The following is an 18,766-nucleotide window of genomic DNA, read 5'->3' as shown; positions in this document are numbered from 1 at the left end:
TCCAACCCAGGCATGTGCCCTGACCCGGAATCCAGCCCCAACCTTTCAGTGCATGGGACGACGCCCAGCCAACTGAGCCACACCGGCCAGGGCTAAAGGCTAGCTTTTTGACAGGTCAGAGTCTTTGCTCAGAAGTGCTGGCCCAGAAAGGATTAACTGGAATGATGACGAGGAGCCAGAGAGGACAGAGAGAACTCAGAGGGAGGGGATGAGACCAGCTCCCATTTTCTGCCTTGGCCTGCTTGTCTGTACGAAAGCGGCCTTGCACAAGGAAAGGCCCAGCTTTCGCTGGTTTGAGCACACCCCTGACTCAGGGAGGCCTCAGAGCCTCCATCCTTGGAAGGAAGAAAATTTGGGAGTTTGTTCATCAGTGAGACCTGCTCCCAACCCCCTAAACACACACATGACAGAGTAGTTTCTGGAAGCCACGTCTATAGTACAAGATCCATCCTCCAGGCCAGAGATTATGATTTCATTGATGTGGATACTGGAGTTTTTAAAAGCACCTTTGAGGTGATTCTAACATGCCGCCTGGAGTAGGACTGTATAACCTCTCCACTGACCTGCAGTTAACCAGCATGCTAACTGATGCCCCTAGCCCCCGACGTGCCTGGCGGGCAGACCATGCTCTAATAGTCTGCACACTTCTGTACCCATGGAGTTGTATGTTTATTTAAGACTGTTTCCAAACCTGTTTACTCCGCTATGCTCCTTATGGAAATGATGTGATTTACTAATACTGTAGTTATTATCTAAACCAATGGGCTGTGAATGTTTTAAATAAAAAGAGGGTTTTATTTCTCTGAAGACAAACTGAAGGCTTGTGGGTGTCCATGAAGGACAGTTTCTTTAAAAATGCCCTCAAATTCAGTATTAATAATTATAAAAGACTGGGAATGAAATTATAAAAATCTAGACCTTTCCTACACTCAGATTGTTCTGCAAGTGCCTTTAACTTCTCAGAAGCTGGAAATCGTAGATGATATACAAATGCAAGATAGTGGGAAACTCCATCAGCTCAGCCTTGTGAGGTCAGGAGAGCAGGTATTGTGCAGATACTGTGGGTTACCCAACTGCAACTCTCCTCTTCTTTGCTGATAGAACCTCAACTCTGTTCCAGGGTCCAGTGCTCCTCTATGGGACTCAGATAAAGGTCCCTAATCCAGGGATAAATCCTGATTGCTCCAGACCAGACATTCAGGCTTATGCACATGCCAACGACTGGATCAGATAAGACCATGTGATGAAATCTGGCATTGAGACCCGAGGGAAGTCGGTTGGAGAGGGGTGGAGAGGGAGGCAGGAAAGAGTGGAAGAGTTCTTACAAAGACAGACGTGTAGAGAAATGTACCCTCTCTTCTGCTGCTTGATGTCATTGAGTGTGAAGATGATCCCTGGAGCTAAGGTCCCATTTGGGGACCCTGAGGGGACCTAGCTGAGAACAAAGGTGACACTCTATGGAAGGCAGAGCAAAAGGTGGCTGGAATCTGCATCCTTATTTATGCTGTTGAGCTTCCAAATTAAGCAATCCTGAGACTGCCCTACCTCTAGATTCTTGCTTATGTGAGAACAAAATGTCCTTATTGTTTAAGTCTGTGTTGTCCAGTATGGTAGCCACTGGACACATGTATTCACTGAGTACTGAATTTCAAAGAGTTGGTACAAAAAAGAATGTAAAATATCTCACTAATAATATATGTTGAATACATGTAATACTTTGGATAAGGCATTAAATAAAATATATTATTAAAATTAACTTCACTGTTTTTAATGTGGCTACTAGAAAATTTAATATTACATATGTAGCCCACATTATATTTCTATGGAAAGTGCTGCTTTAAATCTTGTAGAGTTAGAGTTCTCTGTTGCCTGCAGGCAAAAGCATATACAGTGGTGGGCAAAAGTAGGTTTGCAGTTGTGAGTATGCAAAACACAGTTTATTCTTGTATTATTATTTATTATTTTCCATACGAACAACTGTAAACCTACTTTGCCCACCCTTCTATATCTTAACAGATAGAGGTGCTATTCTGATTTTAGAGTTGGAAAAATTGAAACTAAGAACCTAAATGACTTGCTCATGATCACATTACTATGGCGGTTGGTGGTCACAGACAAGGGTCTTGGTCAGTGCTTTCTCCTCTGCACCACTGCAAACCTGAGAATATCCCTTGCAAGTCAAACCTCAGCTCTGAAGAAAGCATGAGCACTTTGGAAACCCAAGGGAAGTCTAGGAAATCCAGAGTTCACTTTGAGACAGAGAAGAGACTTGTGGCCAGACCAGGGACTCTGCCTCCAAATAGAGAATGGACGCTGAGAACACCGCCCATTCTGGCCAGTGACACCTGCCTATTTCTAGAAAACTGTCTGAGGTCCAAACATCAGTGTCCCTGGAGGACTGAACAGAGATGGAAAGGAATCAGGACTAGCTCCTCTCCAGGGTCCCCACTGCCTGTGCAAGTCCTTACCTAACAGCCCAGTGTCCTCCTGACCGTGACTCCATTTACCTTTCCAGCTTTGTCTTCCCAAATCTGCCAAAGCCCAGTTTCAAAGCCACCTCCTTTAGGATACCTCGCCGGCCACCTTCTTGCTCCAGAGTCTCATTGCTTCAGACATTCCTGCGGCAGCTATCTTGTCTCTGTCTTGCCTGTTTTGTCTAACAGGCATCCCTGGCCCTTTCCCAGGTCCTCTCACATAGTCTCAGATGTGAGCACAAGATCGTTGGGTGTCAACAGGAACATGGAAGCATCAACAGATTTCACCTGGGGCTTATGATGGAACGTGAGACGCAGAGAGGCCAGGGGCGAGCGGCTCCTGTCCAGGCACACCAACATCGGACCAAGAAAAACAGTGCAGTTGTGGTGAACATACCTGCCTGTGCCACCCATAAGAACCTCCTGAGTACAGGGGGCCCATCCCAGCTTGGCTCTACCCACCTTGATAAGGACCATGGACCCAGCATCCCAGAGAAAGCAAGTCAAGCCTGAGACATCTTTGTGCGCAACAAAAAATAATGGAAATTGCCTGGGCTTTGGAAACAGATAGACCGGACTCCGAATATGCCTTTAATTCCTCTGCTTGTCTTTATTTCCACCTATCCATCTAGTCCAGTCCGCACCAGTCCTCCCTGGTTGACTACAACAGCATCTTCCCTGGTCTCCTGCCTCTCCTGATACCCAATTCAATCCACCCCTCACTGCCACCAGCCTCATCGCCTTTTTAAGATGCAGATCTAATCTGGTTACCCCACTTAAACCCTGCAGTGGCTTCCCAGTGCCTTGAAGATTGTCTTGGGTCCTAGGAAACACATTCCGAGATAGATTGAATGGGGGTGATTCTGTGGTGAGTGCTCTCTGATCAGACACCTGTAAAGAAGGGGGCAGGATTCAACAGTGGAAAATGTCGAACAATTACAACCAAGGCCCCAGCTATCCCATGGGGATCTCTGGAGCTGGCCCCTCAGAGTTGTCCAGAATCAAAGCAAGGAGGCCAGGCCACTGTATTCTGGCATCAACCAGTCATCAGCTACGGGTTGCCCTGGAGGGAGGCACCTCCCTTTGACAGAGGGCAATGTCCAGCTATGAGCCATCAGCAGCTGAAGTTTAGGCAGCTGAGGGAATGAGGACCCTGGTCCTGAGGGGGTCTGAGGGGGTCCCGCAGCATCTACCGTAAGGATGAAGTCCAAACTCCTCATTGTGATTCATGAAGCCCTTGTGACCTGGGCCCTGCCAACCCTCCAGCCTCATCTGTCCCACTCTCTTTCTCAGTCTCTGTGCTCCAGCCTTTTCTTAAACACAGCAGACTCCATCCCACCTCCAAAGCTTTGCACTTGATGTGCCTTTTGCCTGGCAGTGTGGCTCTCCCGGCACCCATATGTCTGCTCAGCAAAGGAAGCACAGCAAGTTTGCTCTGCGGGGTGCTGGAGTAGTACACAGGTTATCTAGCAGAGATCTCAGACTCTCTAAAATGTTGGCTACCTGCACCTCATGGGAAAGAACTGCAGGGAGGCCAGTCATCCCGGTTTGCCTGAGACTGAGGGGTTTTCCCAGTGTGGGACTTTCAATACTAAAAGCAGGTCAGTTCCCAGGCAAACCAGCATGGCTGGACACCCTAAACCCAGGTGAGAAGGGAAAAAGGGCATTTCATATTAGCACAATGCTCAGTGGTACACTGGCAAGGCAGCTCTTTGGGAAAATACACAGATAACCCTGATTTGTAATATTAGGCAATCTCCATATTTCATAGAAATACTCCCATCATGGCCAGTCAAGCTACCAACAGTTGAACAACCAGCTCGCACAAGTCTTGAAAGTTCAACAATGGGCTCTCATGAGCTGGTGGGAGCTGGTGCCAGCACCGTGTTTAATACAGACTGTCATGTTCCTGATATCTGCAAAGAGGCAACATGTTCACGCACAACCTCTACTTGGCAGTAAGTGAGGACGTCTCCATCCCAAGGTCACTGCTGGAGAGGATCTTGGAGACCATCTAGTCCAGGGCAAGTAATCTGTCACATGGGCCACCTCTTCCCCATGCTCTGTCCACAACAGAGCTGGATCCCCGTGCTGGATCCTCCTAATATGGTGGTGCTGTCTCCCCTCACCACCGGCTCCGGGCAGACATAGTCAGCTGGTGTTGCATATGAAAGAAAATAGACTTACAGAGGATGAAGCTTGGGCACAGAGAGGTAGAGGGACCTGCCCAAGGTCACACAGCCAGGCTCAGCTGGGACTAAAGAACAGATATCTTGCCTTGCTTGCTCTTCCAATCCTTCCTTACTTTAAAGAGCTGAATCCCCCAGCTCGGGGAGGAACAAAGGGCAATCTTTTGGGATCTGAGCCCAGATTCTAGAGAATTCCGCTTAGAGCCCCCAAATGCATTTTGTACCCTGAAGGTCTGTATATAAATGTCATTTATGTGTCGGGGGGAGGGCACTTTTTAAAATTACAAAAGTCACGTATGCTCATTGCATAAAATTCTAACAATAAAGTAATTTTTTTTAAGTGTACCATTTCCCCCAGGGGGATTGCTGTTAAGAATGTAGGTCCTTCTGGGCTATTTTCTACTCATTTACAATCCCATACAAATAACAAATAGACTGAAAAGCTAGCTGTTCCCCACTCTACCACTATCCCTGCCACTGAGAACACGACCTAGCACATAGTAGGCACCAATAAACACTTGTCGAATGGTTCTTGTTCACTTTAAATGTCTTAGATTCCTTTCTATATGAGTGTAGGTGGGTCCGCCTTGGTCTTTTGAATGGACTTGTCCTTCATGGCATGGCTTGTGAGTGAGCATTTAGACTGAGCTCTGTTTTCCCCGTAACAATCCCACAGCCTGGCTCTCTAGCTGGCTTGCAAGGTGGCACCAAGTCCCTTCCCATGGTTCCCAAATGCTGCCGCCCATCAAAGCTCCTCTGTCTCCGGTTTCTCAGGATCACCACTAGAAGACCTAATGTGGAGGAGCTGATGACAAATGTCACCAGCTCCCAAGAGCAGGGTCAGGTTGCAGGGGTGCATGACAAGTCCCCATAGCCTGCAGGGCTCTGCCACCCCCACATCCAGAAGCTGCTGCCCCGGATGACGCCCCACAGCTTGCACAAGAAGCAGGGGATTAACCAGGCGACGTCGCTTGGATGCTGACAGCCTGGAGGCCTATGGCCTGGGTGAACCCCTTTGCCAGGCACTGGGTCCTCTCAGTGACCCTGGGGGCCTTGGAAACCAGAAATAATTGAGCATGTGAAGCGGGGAGGCAGAAGGGAGAGCATCTAGATTCAGAATGAGGCCCCCCAGTGGTCATTCAGGCCCCTGTGTGCAGGCCTCCCCCCAAGCCTCATGTCCCCCTGGCACGTCTAACGGACATCTGTCACTCGCGGTGTCCAGCACTGAGCTCCTGACCCTCCCTCTTCGAACCCTCATCCCATCTCAGTCCAGGGCAGCACCGTCCTGTGGCTCAGGCCAAAGCCATGGCACACCCGTGACGCCTCTTGCTCTTGCCCCCACCCAGTCTGTCAGCACAGCCCGCCAGCTGCACCTCCAAAGCAGATGCGGAGCTCCACCACTTCGCTCCTGCTACGACGTGGGGGTCCAGCCGCTGTTGCCTGTCACCTGTGTTATCGCATAAACTCACTGATTCTCTCCCTGCTTCTACCCTGTCTGCACCACCTCCTCTCCCCCAAACAGCGTCTCGACACAGCCGAAGGAATCTCTTTAAACAAAGTCAGATCATGTCGCTTGTAGAGTCCCCACTTTTCTCAGAGTAGAAGCCAAAATCTTCCGGTGGCCTACAGGTCCCTGCATGAACTGTCCCCTCTCCACCCTTCCTGGCAGGGATGTCGTATAGTTGATGCTGCGTCTTTCCCTGTACATTTCAAGGGCCCATATGTGAAGTTGTCTTATCATCGATGCTGTGAAATGTGATCACTTTGTGAAGGTGGTATTCACAAAGGGTTCTAATGCGATTAAAAATAAAAGGAATAAAAACGATTGTACCTGCCGAACAACATTTCCTGCAGGCCTCGGTGTGTGCCACCACCCCCCAGGCTGTTAGCAGCATGTGCTTGAATACTTCCAGATACAAGGTGCTCACTACCCGCATGGCAGGAGAAGGGGGGTCTGTAATTCTCACTGCCCCTGGATCGCTCTATGGATTTTGTCACCAAGGTCTAGACCCACCAACTCTCAGTTACACAGGAGTGAGCGTGGGCCCTGGATGCTTCACTCGGGACCAGGCCTAGCATGGGCCCTGGATGTTTCACTCGAGACCAGGCCTAACTGCTCACCTGCTCTGTGGCTCTGGCTTAGGAAGTACAGGCGACGACAGGACAACCCTCTGGTCTACAAGCAGGAAGCAAGCCCCACACCCTGCACCCCACCCTCAGCCAGGGCCCTCAGAAAATGAGACTCGACATTCCTTGCAAGGGTGTTTCAGCAAGGGCTATCCAGGGAACAGCTGCTGGGGACACAGAATTAGCAGGCCCTGGAAACTCGATGAATCCAGGGGACTAGCTTTGGACGGGGGCACGCCTGGGGGACTTGGCCAACTGGACACATGCATCACAAAAAACAACACCACAGAGAGGAAAGAGTGATTACAGCCACTCCTCTGTCTTGCTGAGGGTCCACTCTGCTCCCCTGGGGTCCCAGACAATGCCAACAAGCTGGCGTGGCGGCAACTCAGCCGGCTATCACGCCGACTGCTGGCTGTGAACTGGGACATGAGATTTTCAAGATGAGGTTAAATTATGCTGATTCTACATTCTAGATGGAATCATGCCTAGCGTGGATTTCATTTACATTGGCAGGACTCAAGGCAGAACTAAGTGAATCAAAGTCTTGGCTTATTAACTGCTCCAAAGTAAAAAAGCTACTAGTCTTGTGCTGAAATATTCTCCCCAAAGCAGGGACAGCTGAGGTGCAGGCCATGCTGAATTAGTCTGCCTTTGGGTTGTGCAGAGAAATACAGACAGGAGAATATATGTCTCAGCATTCCCGTGTGATAAGCATTATGCTAAATGCTTTTTATGTATCATCTCATGTCATTGTTTCAGTCATATTTTGAGGGAGATTTTGAGGTCCTTAATGGAAAAAAGAAAATAGAATCTCAGAAAGTTTACATGATGTCCCCGTGTTCATAGAATTAAGAAGTGGTACAGCTGGGATTTGAACCCAGATCTGGTGACGCTTAGCCCTGACTTCTACATGTGGTATTTAACAGCAATCAAGAAATTTTCAATTAAAAGATGTTTTTCTTAAATCTGAAAATAAAAAATAAAAAAATCCCACTAGAACTAAGAAATTAATTTAGCAAAGTAAAAGGATTCAAAGCCAAGATACAAAAATAATTGTATTTCTACAACCTAGCAAGGAACAATTGGAAAAAATAAATTTAAAATGCCATTTGCTGTATCACAAAAAATACTTGTTAATTTTGTTTAACAAAAGATGTGCAAGACACTGAAAACTGCAAAACACTGCTGAGTGAAATTAAAGACCTGAATAAACAGGGACATATATACCATGTCCATGGACTGGAAGACTCATTGCTGTTAAGATGCTCATTCCCTCCAAACTTATGTATAGATTTAATGCATTTTTAATCAAATTCCCAGCAGGCTTTGTAGTAGAAATAGATTAGCTGGTTTTATAATGTAGATAGAAATGTAAATGACCTAGACTAACCCAATCTTTACTCTGATTTAAAATTTACTGTTAGGCTCCAGTAACCAAGGCAACATGATATTGGCATAAAGACAGACAAATAGATCAATAGAAAAAAATATTCCTTTGGGGAACAATTAAATAAATAAATATGGAGGCTGATTCAAGGAACAAATATCATGGGCCCAGATAATGTGATACAAGGTATTATTGCTCAGGACTCTATCCTGGAAAATTCATTTAGCTTCCATGTTCAGAGTCATTTGGGCTAAAATGAGTTGAAGCTCTCAGCTTTGGGCAGGAGAAAAAAAAAGGGGGGGCATATTTAGAACATAGAAGCTTGGGTTTTTGACCCAGTTGTCATAGTTAAACATACAAAATATCATCTTTCCAGCATGTAATAATAATAAAAGTGCTAACCAGATGCCAAACCCCGTTCTAAGTGCTTTTACATATATCAGGGCACCATTTAATTCTCTCAACAAGATATCAACAAGATAGAATAATAGTTCTATCAATGAGATAGAATAAAAGAGAAAATAGCAAGTACTGCATCGAGAAAGGGAAATACTGTCTTATGATGATCTGTTTGTTTAGTGCACATAGAATCAAAATGTGAAATGCAGTATATACCCCACAGTGGGAGGCAGTCGTCAACATTTCAAAGCCACTAGTGTAGTAGATGAGAGAGTTGTTAAGAAGCCTAAATAATATAATGCGTGGAAGGTTCTTAGCACAGAGCCTGGTACACAGTAAAGACTCGGTAAATGGCAGGTGCAGTTACACATTACTGCTGTCAGGGCGAGCTTCATAGGCATTCATGTTTCCTGGGCAGGGGCACAGGGCCCTGTGTGTAGAAGGCCCTGCGCTTGGTTTAGTGCTTGGCTGTCACCATCTTGAAGTTCTTACTGATCTGAAAGAAGGGTGCCCCACATTTTCATTGTGCACTGGGCCCCACAAATTATGTTAGCTAGTCCTGACTATGTTCTGTACTTGTTTATCATTCATTAAAATACTTATATTATGAAATATTTAATTATCACATATTATCAAATTCTACCTCTGCCTCTTATTAGCTAGAAGACAGCAAATAAGAATACTTAAAACCTGTGTCTCGGTTACCTCATCTGTAAAGTAGGGGTAATGCAGTCACTATGGAAAACAGTATGGAGATTCCTCAAAAAATTAAAAATAGAGCTGCCATACTCTCCAGAAATTCCACTTCTGGGTATTTATCTGAAGAAAACAGAAACACTAATTGAAAAAGATATATACACGCCTATGTTCGTGGCAGTGTTATTAGTAATAGTCAGGATATGGAAGCAACCTAGATGTCCACAAATAAATGATGGGTGAAGAAGATGGGTGGATACTTACAATGGGATATTACTCAGCCATAAAAAGAATGAAATCTTGCCATTTCCGATGACATAAGTAGATCCTGAGAGCATCGTGTTAAGTGAAATAAGTCAGAGAAAGACAAATACTCTATGAGCTCACTTATATGTGGAATATAAAAAAGTAAATAAATGAACAAACCAAACAGAAACAGGCCCATAGATACAGAGAACAAGCTGATGGTTGCCAAAGGGGGGGGGGGGGGGTGTAGGAATTTTCAAAGTGTTTTTAAATACAAGAAACAGGGAAAAGATAGTTTTTTTAAACAAATAGTATTGCCTAAAAATAAAATAAATTAAAACTTTTCATCTAATACAGAAGATTAACTCATCCCTTAGTCTTTTATTTGCCTGGTAAATTAAACCAATTATTTTAACTTTTCCATATAAAATAAAATAATAATAAAATAAAAAAGTAATAGTAGCACCTCCCCATAAGGTTGCTGTGAAAATGTAAATAACACGTGTGTCACGTGCCAAGAACAGTGGTACACACTCCCCAAATGTTAACTTATCATTATTATTATTATTATTATTAGATTTATGGCAAAGCTGGTATTTCCACTTCACATTTTGGGGGGAGGATTACTGAATTAGATCAATGCTTGAGGAACTTGTCTGAGCCCCAGATTGCTTTGAGAATCTGATGGCTCTCTGAGAAAACACCTCCCAGAGAAACACAGATAGTCCATGCACGTATGCACACATCTTGCCTCAGTTTCAGGGCATCTATAGGCCCCAGGTGAACAACCTCAGGAAGCAAAGATCGCTGAAGGCCCTTCTAGTCCCGAAGCCTGTGGGTCTCGGGGTGGGACCCCCAGCAGCCCCGCCGCACGTCACTACTTAAGGGCCGGGTATACGCTGGCTTTGGAGTTTCAAGTCAGCGGCTATTTTTAGTTTGACTATATATGGCCAGGGGAGGAATGAGGGCTATAGGCAGGGGAGGGTGACAAGAAGTGTAGGGCAGGGTTTAGGAGGCCGGAGCCCCTTGGCCAGTCCCACCTTCCCCTTCCCACAAGAGGACGGGAGAGCTTAACCCCCAGCCAAGGGGACAAGCGTGGAGGAGACGGAGGGCCTGTGCAGGTGGGAATGGCGGCTGCTGCGACGAAGACACAGGGCAATCCCGTTAGAACCATGATTTTCAAACCTTTCTGATCCTGATCTGCAGTAAGAAATACACTTAACATCATGACACACACATGAACACAGACATTTTTATACACACACACTATATATACATATATTTCCAACTTAACAAATATTCCAGGAAACAACACTGATATTTTCTATCCTATTACAGTATTCTTTCATTTTTCAAAATGCAGGTCATGACCCACTAAATTGATTTCACCACTTATTAAATAATGGGCTGACACCTCCAGTTTGGAGAACTGCTGGTTTCTTAGGTTTAGAGCAGGCCCCTGTAACATCTAACTGCCTGGTAAGGTGGGGAGTGGAGGAAATGGGACACACGGTCCCTTTGATGACTACATCTCAAAGCTGCCGATAAGATGCACGTTTCAGCTTGATCTCGGGCTGGACGGCAAGTTTTGGATCTCCTGGTTTTATGCACTGTTCTTTTGACCTGGAGCACTAGCCCTCCACCCTTGTCACCTGACTGGCCCCATATTTCAGAGCCTGGCTTGCCACTTACTCCAGGAGGCCCCCCTGAATGCCTGTCTGGTGAGCTGCCTATCTCTTGCTCCGTTAGACCCCAGCAGGTACTCCCTGGCCAAGCACCCAACACACTGTAGTACAAGTTCATGTCAGAGTCTCTGGAAGGCAGGCACCTTTCCCATCCCGTTCATTTCTATACTCTGCCCCTGCCACTCACTGGCTTCATAACAATCATTCAGTACATATTTATTGAATGAATTAATGACAGTTAATAGTGATAATAGCAACTACCATTTATTGAGTGCCCATTTTTCCCGTGAGAAATCTTAGGAGAGATTAGGATAAGTTCATTTTATGGATGAGGAAACTAAGGCTCTAAGAGATTAAATAATATGATGGAGCCAGGATATGTAATAACCCAGGGCTACCCGACTCTCAACCTTCCTAATCACAGGATCTTAATTGTCCACATTCCCCTCAGCGCTACCCAGAATGGGGCAAAGGGCAGGTCCTTAACAAACCCTCGGGGAACCGATGACAGGTTGATTAAAGAGATTTTCCAAAGCAGTGGCCACATCTAATTTTGGAGAGTTGCACCTCGTGTGTGGCTTGGGAGAGAGGATCTGAGAGATTTCCAGGCTGCCTGAATGTAGGGTTCTCTCATTCAGGAAAAGAGGCTGGACCAGGTCTTCTGGTTACCTGAGCACACCTAGGATAAAACTCAGGCCCCCCACAAAGCCTCCTTGATCCAGCCCATGCCCGCATCTCCAGCGCTGACCGTGCCTGTTCCACTCGGTCACTCTGTTCCTGACACCCTGGCATTCTTGCTGTTCCCCAAACACACCAAGCCCAGTCCTGCCCCAGGGCCTTTGCAATGGCCATTCCTGCTGCCTGGAAGTCTTCACTTTAGAACTCTCCACCCTGCTTCTCAGGCTTCCCTATCCAAAAACATCACCGTCTTCCTTCTTTTCTCTTTTTCTCATAACACTCACAACTTCTGGAAATGACATATGTTTGTTTTTCAGTTTATTTCTGTCTTCTTCATGAGACAGGGAACTCCCTGAGGGTTTCGCTGTTCACTGCCCAGTCTCCGGAACTCGTGTGGGATGGTGCCTGACATATAGTTGATGCTCTAAAATATTGGTTGCATGAGTGAATGAGCCTCCCCACTTTAAATATATCAGGAGATCAGCCCATAGCTTCCCAGAAATGTGTGTCTCTGACTCACATCCATGCTCCAACATGCACACACTTTGGTCTGGAGAGAGAGGAGAGTAAAGAGAAAAGACATTTGGCACCCGTGTACTGTGCACGACTTTGCAAAGGTAACTGGAGCCTGGCAAGCTCTCAAGAGTTATCTCCATCTTATAGCTGGAGAAACTGAGGCTTGCTCTCTGCTTGTCCCCAGTGCTCAGCATAGTGTTGGGCACGAATATCCAGCGAATTGCATTGCACTGAATTGCAGAGGTTCAGCAAACAGTTCAAGGTGACCGAATTAGGAAGCATGGCGCCAGAATTTGTCCTTAGCGCTGTCCAGTTCCAGCCAGTGCTGTGTCGTTGCCATCGCACACAGAAACTCCAGGGATACAACCTCCTTAACATGCAGACACTTTCGAGGGCAGACCCTCACCAGGTACCCACCAACTGGCAGCCCAGTCAGGAGCCCATGTGCTCCGGAGACCACTCTCTACATGCCCAAAGGCCTCAGCTTGAGCAAACCCTCCACCCTGGGCTATGTCCTTCCTGCCCCAGCCCACTCCCAGACTGCCCCCTTCCTGCCCTCCGCCATAAAGAGGGCAAACTAGTGACAAAATTGATGTACAACAAATGTCCTCTGGTGCCAAATGTGTATTTTTTAATGAGCCATAGTTTTGAGTTATCTGTGCCAGTGCCTCTTCCTAACAGGGCACGTGAGGAGGACGGCAGAGGATAATCTTGAGCTGGAAGGGCCCTGAATGAACACTCAAAGCAGGAGCCAGCAAACTTTTCCTGTACAGTCAAATAGTAAATATTTTAGGCTTTCCAGCCAAGAGACAAAATTGACGATGTCATGTAGGACTTACATATCATTTTCACGAGTCACAAAATAGTGTTCTTCTTTTGCTTTTTCGCCCCAAACATTTCAAAATGTAAAATTACTGTCAGCTCCCAAGCCGCCCAAAAGCAGGCAGCTGGCCAGTTTGGCACGCTATCTAAAGTCTGCAAGCCCCTGATTTAAAGCAATAGTTCTTAAGCTTGAACATGCATTAAAATTGCTGGATGAGCTTAAAACAGATGTCTGGGTCGACCCGCAGAGATTCTGATTTAGCAGGTCTAGGGGGGACCCCTGAATTTGCATTTATTTCTAACTGGCAGATAGATGATGCTACCTGACTACATTTTGAGCAGTACTGATATTTGAAAACACCCCATTTTATGGATGAGGAAACTGAGGCCCAGATAAGTGCTATGCTCAAAGTTATCCCCAGTGGATGAGGTGATGTTACCTGTTCTGCCGCTTCCCAGGACTGTTTTGCCACAGAAAGTTCCTCCCCATTTCCAGAGCCCAGAGTCCTCTCATGTGTCTGAGCTTTTGCTCACCCTCTGTCCCACTCACGCCCTCACCAGTGCACCTTCCCCGTCACGACCCAGCTCCAATGTCCCCTCTCCTAAAGCACCCTTCTCTTTACGGCCACAGCCCTCTGTACAGACTTATGTGTAATGGTTTGTCTGCAGGTCTCTCTGAAGCCACGGGCTGTAGCTTATTTCTCTTTATACTGAACCCTTTTACAATGCCTGGCAAATAGGGGGTATCACAGAAATATGCCCAAAGGAAAGGATACGTGGATGCATGGGTGGACGGGTGGGTGGGTGCGTGGATGGAGGAATGAATATTTCATGGTCTAGTCCTTGAAAATAATTTTCATGGCAAAGTTGAGCCTAGACCCAATTCTCCTAGAGCAGAAGCTCGAGCACACCTAGCATGCAAACAGCAGGTACATCTTAATGGGTGTGCGTTGAGTGTGCATTTATATGGCGGGTCTTGTCTTGCACTGAGCACTCCTGCCAGTCCTCTCAACAGCCCCATTATTGGCCCCGCCTTTCCTAACAGGAAAATGGGTGCTGAGAGAAGCAGAGTAGCTTGCCTGAGGTCACACAGCAAGTAACATCCTGGCCCCTCTGGTTCTGTGTCCTACTGCCCCTTGCTCAAGCCCCGCCTGGTCCCTACCCCAGCCGCAGGCCCCAGGCTGGGCTCACCTCCGTCTGCGTAGGTCTCCGTGCCATAGCCGTCCTGCAGGCCATTGTTCCAGGTGCCCTCGTATTTGGCACCACTGCTGCTGCTCTGCCGGGTTCCGTAGCGTCCCTTGAAGCCGTGTGTCCACTCGCCCTTGTAGAGCCAGCGTCCCTTGGTCTCTATGCCCAGCCCGTGCCGTTTGCCCTGGCTCCAGTATCCCTCGAAGGTGTTTCCGCTGGGCCAGGTGTAGACGCCCGCCACCTCGAAGCCGAAGTTCCAGGAGCCCGAGTACTCGCCCTGGCCCTTGGGGCCGGTGCACAGCCCATGCCCATGGGCCTTCCCGTTCTCCCAGCCCCCGCAGTACGCCCCGCCATCGTCAAAGTCAAAGCGGCCCCCACTCATCTCATCATAGCCCCTGACAACCTGACTGCCCTCCAGCTTGGGGGTGGAGGGCAACTGGAGTGCCAGTGGCACTCTCCAAGCTTGCTCAGAGATGGGCCCCCCACTCACCACCGCCGCACCCCAGCAGGGGGAAAGCAAGAAGCCACCAGAGGCTGAGCGAGCCCAGGAGCCAAGTCAGCACTGGGTGGGCTGGTCAGTGCCATGCCTGGGAGGCCCCCTCTCAGTCAGCCAGAGGGAGGCTGCCAGCTGGGGAGGAAGCGGGAAGAAAAGATTCAAAGTCTCCACAGAGCATCCCGAGTCCGGCTTCCATGGAGTCAAAGGAAAAACGCTGTGATCCCTTTAAGAAGCACAGTGAAAGGGTGGGGTGGCGGGGTCCCCAGTCTGTCTCAAAGAGGGGAAATTCCCCTCGGTGACAGTCCCAGCCCCCCAGGCTGAATTCCTGCGGCCTGCTGGCCCCCTTCTCCACCCGGTGGGTGTGCGGGGCTGTCGATCTCCTGGCCGCTGCCCCGCCCCTGCCAATCCTGCCCTCCTCCCGGGACAGAAAGGTCAGTGTTGCCCTAACAAGGCCATTGGATCTCAGAAGCTGCTCCCAAAATAACCCCCTGGCCAGCCCAGCCTCCTTCAGAGTGGGAGGGGTGTTTCAGATTGGGCTAGTGCCTCAGACCCTGGGAGTGGCTGCAGGGATGAGGGAGGGAAGCTGAGGGCGAAGTGTAGGCAGCTGGGCGATCCGGTGGCTTTTCTCCCCCTGGGTAAGAGCTCTCTTCCACCTCAGGGTCCCCCGAGTCTGCGGGAGGGAAGGGGCAGAGGCACTGGGGAGGCAGGGGAAAGAAAACCAGCAGAACACCCTGTCCTGGCACACTTAAACCCCCTCAGAGCAAATCTCAGCCTCACCACCACTCACATGCCCTCACAGGTCCTGGGGCTACGGCACCACTGCCAACCCCCAAAAAGGAATCTGGTGACCTAAAGAGAAAGGAATGGGGCCTGGTTTCACATATGCTTTTGAAAGCAGAGGGGGAACTCAGGAAGAGAGATGAGGTTCTGGAAGGAGTCTGGAGGCACAACAAATCTGAGTCCAGAGCTCACGCACCACCTCGAGCTCCCTCCACCCAGGAACCCCGAGGAGCCCCGGGAGGAACCTCGTGCAAAGGCACCGATCACTCCTTCTTTCCCCCACGAAGGGTAAACACCTCCTCTGAAGGGCCAGGGGTCTGTCTGTTCTCCATCTCTGAGACACAGAGTTCCCAGCTGCGCTGGAATGAGTTCATCTCAGAAACAAACACTCAAGGATCATGATTTTTTTTTTTTTTTTTTAATTTTCTTTCCAAGCTCTATCACTCTGGTGTCCTAAGAGCCTGTGAAGCTAGACTTCATGACGTGCCTTGGGCAGGGGCAGGAGCAAAGGGCCTGGGTGGCTTCCCAACACTCAGGTTCCCAAGCTCCAGTGAATGGGACAAATAAATCTCCAGGACATGAAGCTGTGGCCAGGACTAGTGACTGGAAATCCCAAAATCCCAACTGAGCCCAGAGTTAACAGGAGCATAGAGTAATTCCGAGAAAGGTAGGAACCACCAAGAACAGGAAGCGAGGGCACGTGGGGGGGGGGGGGGGGTGAGAGAGAGAGATGGGGGAGGGGAGGGGAGGGGAGAAACCACTAAAAAAAGAAAGCACAGGAGGTCCCTGAGAACAGTAGACTATTATCTGACTGCAAACTTATCATACCCAAATCGCGTGATGGCTTAGGCCACTTAAAACCACTGCAGAGCTCTGCTTATTTCAGAAACGGATAGAAAATGTTCTCTCCCTTCCTCCCAGCCGATCCCTAGTTCTTACGACTTGGTTCCTTCGTCACTCACAGCCCCCTGCCTTAAAGAGCCCCTCTGTGTCCACGTCCCACCCCCAAGTAGAAATACTCGGCCTCTGCACTCGCTATCGCTGGCTGTTTGCCAAGCTGGCAGCAAATAGCAGTAGATAAAGGCTATCATCTGGGTTTTGTCGCCCGCCGGCCAGGCCGGCTGACAGCCTGCTTGCACCCTTCACTGAGAGCACCTCAGTGCTGCCCCCAGAGAGTTCGCTTCTGCCCCTTCTCACCTAAGTCTTGGGAGAATCGCCTGTTTCTTTCTCAAGGGGAGGGGAAAGGACACCTCAAACTGGAAGCCAGAGGAGTCTGAATTGCCCAGGTTCAATGCTCTGTAGTTAAATGCCTAGCAAATCACCATAATCCTGTTCTGAGGCTGGGTGGCCGCTGCGTCCTAGAGAACTGTTTGCCTACATAAACCTAGCCACTGCTCACCCGTGCAGCTCCCGTCAGTGGCTCCCTACCAAGGGCCTGTACGCGTAAGTCACCAGTAGAACTTAAAAGCAGATTCCAGACCCCCCCACCCCACCCCACCCCACCCTACTGAATTCGATTGTCCTGGGGGAAGGCTGGGACAGTTGCATTCTTTTTAAAAACTCAGATGAGCCCAGCCGGGCGTGGCTCAGTGGTTGAGCATCGAACTAGGATCCAGGTGACAGGGTTCGATTCCCAGTCAGGGCACATGCCCTGGTTGCAGGCTCAATCCCTAGTCGGGGGTGTGCAGGAGGCGGCTGATCAGTGACTCTCTCATCATTAATGTTTCTCTCTCTCTCTCCCTCTCCTTTCCTCTCTCTGAAATCAATAAAGATATACTTTTTAAAAAAACCAAAAAAAACCTCAGACGAATCTGACCCTCATTCCTGGTTAAGAACCAGTGCATGCTGTCAAATTAAGAAACTGTTTCTTAACATAACATTTACATATTCATGAATCTACTTACTTACCATAGGCTATGTATGTTACCAAATTCTATGGGTTCCCTGCTTGGGGTGCTCTATTAAAAAATGAAAGATGGTTGTCCCAAGGTAGTTTTATTTACTTGCAGCAAGTAAAGAAGACGGGATTCATATCCAAAGCTCTGTCTCCTGGAAGGGACATTTAGCCATTGCTTAGATACGCTATTTGGTCACTTTCATGTTTTCTTTTTTTTTTTTTGCAGTTGGCTACTTTCATCCCCCTTGAGATTTTGTCAACTCATCCTGTTTGCTGCTATATCTGCAAAATACTATGCTACATTTTAACATTAAACAAGAAATAACATTTAGCAGGAATGGCCCAGACCTTGAGACCCTCAACCTATCTAAGATGTAGGGTAAGTAGTTGTGGAGTTAGGTATCTGTTCAAATCCTAGTTCTGCCCCTCACAAGTTGTGTGACCTTGAACCAGTTGTTAATTTCTCTATGCCACAAATTCTTCATCTGTAAAAGTACCTTTCTCAAAGGGTTATTCGTATTAAGGATAACAGTATCTACCTTATATGGCTAGGTGAAGATTACATGAGTTAATACTATAAAAAAATCCCAAAACTTAGAACACACTAAACAATAAGTGTCAGCTATTATTATTATCCTCACATGATATTACTTTTCAAACTATTATGCTTAATAAAATAGTCACCAAAGAGGGAAGAGATCACTCCCTAAATATTAAGTACTTTGATATTGAAACACTCCTTACTCTTCCCAGTACGTGTTTACTCTACATTACGCTGATAAACTATGTCACTGTTAAAGGGACACTTTGGTTTCTTAAAAGTTTAAGTCAATTCTTTGCCAATTTTGCTACTGGCCTTACCCTGACCAGTGCTGAGCTTCTTGACTTCCCATCACTTTTTGGCCCCGCCCTTTAAACGAGTGCAGCTCAGGGAAAGGGAGACCTCTTGTGGCCATATGTGCATTACAACAGATTTTTCCTTTGGAAAACCAAGCCCTGTCCACGAAATGGAATTAAACTTGGAGTGAATTTTAAACTGTTTAAAAGTATCTATCCCATTCCTCTTTTTCATAGGACTTTTCTTGGTTAGATGGGGCAGTCACTTGTTTCCTATGTTTCCTTCTCAATTTATCAAGTGTGACTGCTTCCTAGGGAGCCTGGAGAGAAGGGAACTGAAAATCCA

General features: G+C 47.7%; 1 protein-coding gene across 1 annotated transcript in view; it reads right to left on the bottom strand.

Annotated features, from left to right (window-relative positions):
- JPH2 (junctophilin 2) overlaps positions 1–14,792 on the bottom strand; it is a 58,816-nt gene extending 44,024 nt beyond the window's left edge. The window contains exon 1 of the mRNA XM_087818545.1: positions 14,414–14,792. Coding sequence (XP_087674671.1) covers positions 14,414–14,792 — 379 coding nt within the window. The remainder of the gene's footprint in view (positions 1–14,413) is intronic.
- Positions 14,793–18,766: the final 3,974 nt, after the last annotated feature.

The sequence above is a fragment of the Miniopterus natalensis genome, chromosome 7, assembly GCF_054644295.1.
Source record: "Miniopterus natalensis isolate mMinNat1 chromosome 7, mMinNat1.hap1, whole genome shotgun sequence".
Lineage (NCBI taxonomy): Eukaryota > Metazoa > Chordata > Mammalia > Chiroptera > Miniopteridae > Miniopterus > Miniopterus natalensis.
Note: the sequence above shows the minus strand (reverse complement) of the source record. Positions and strands in the feature narration are given on the sequence as shown.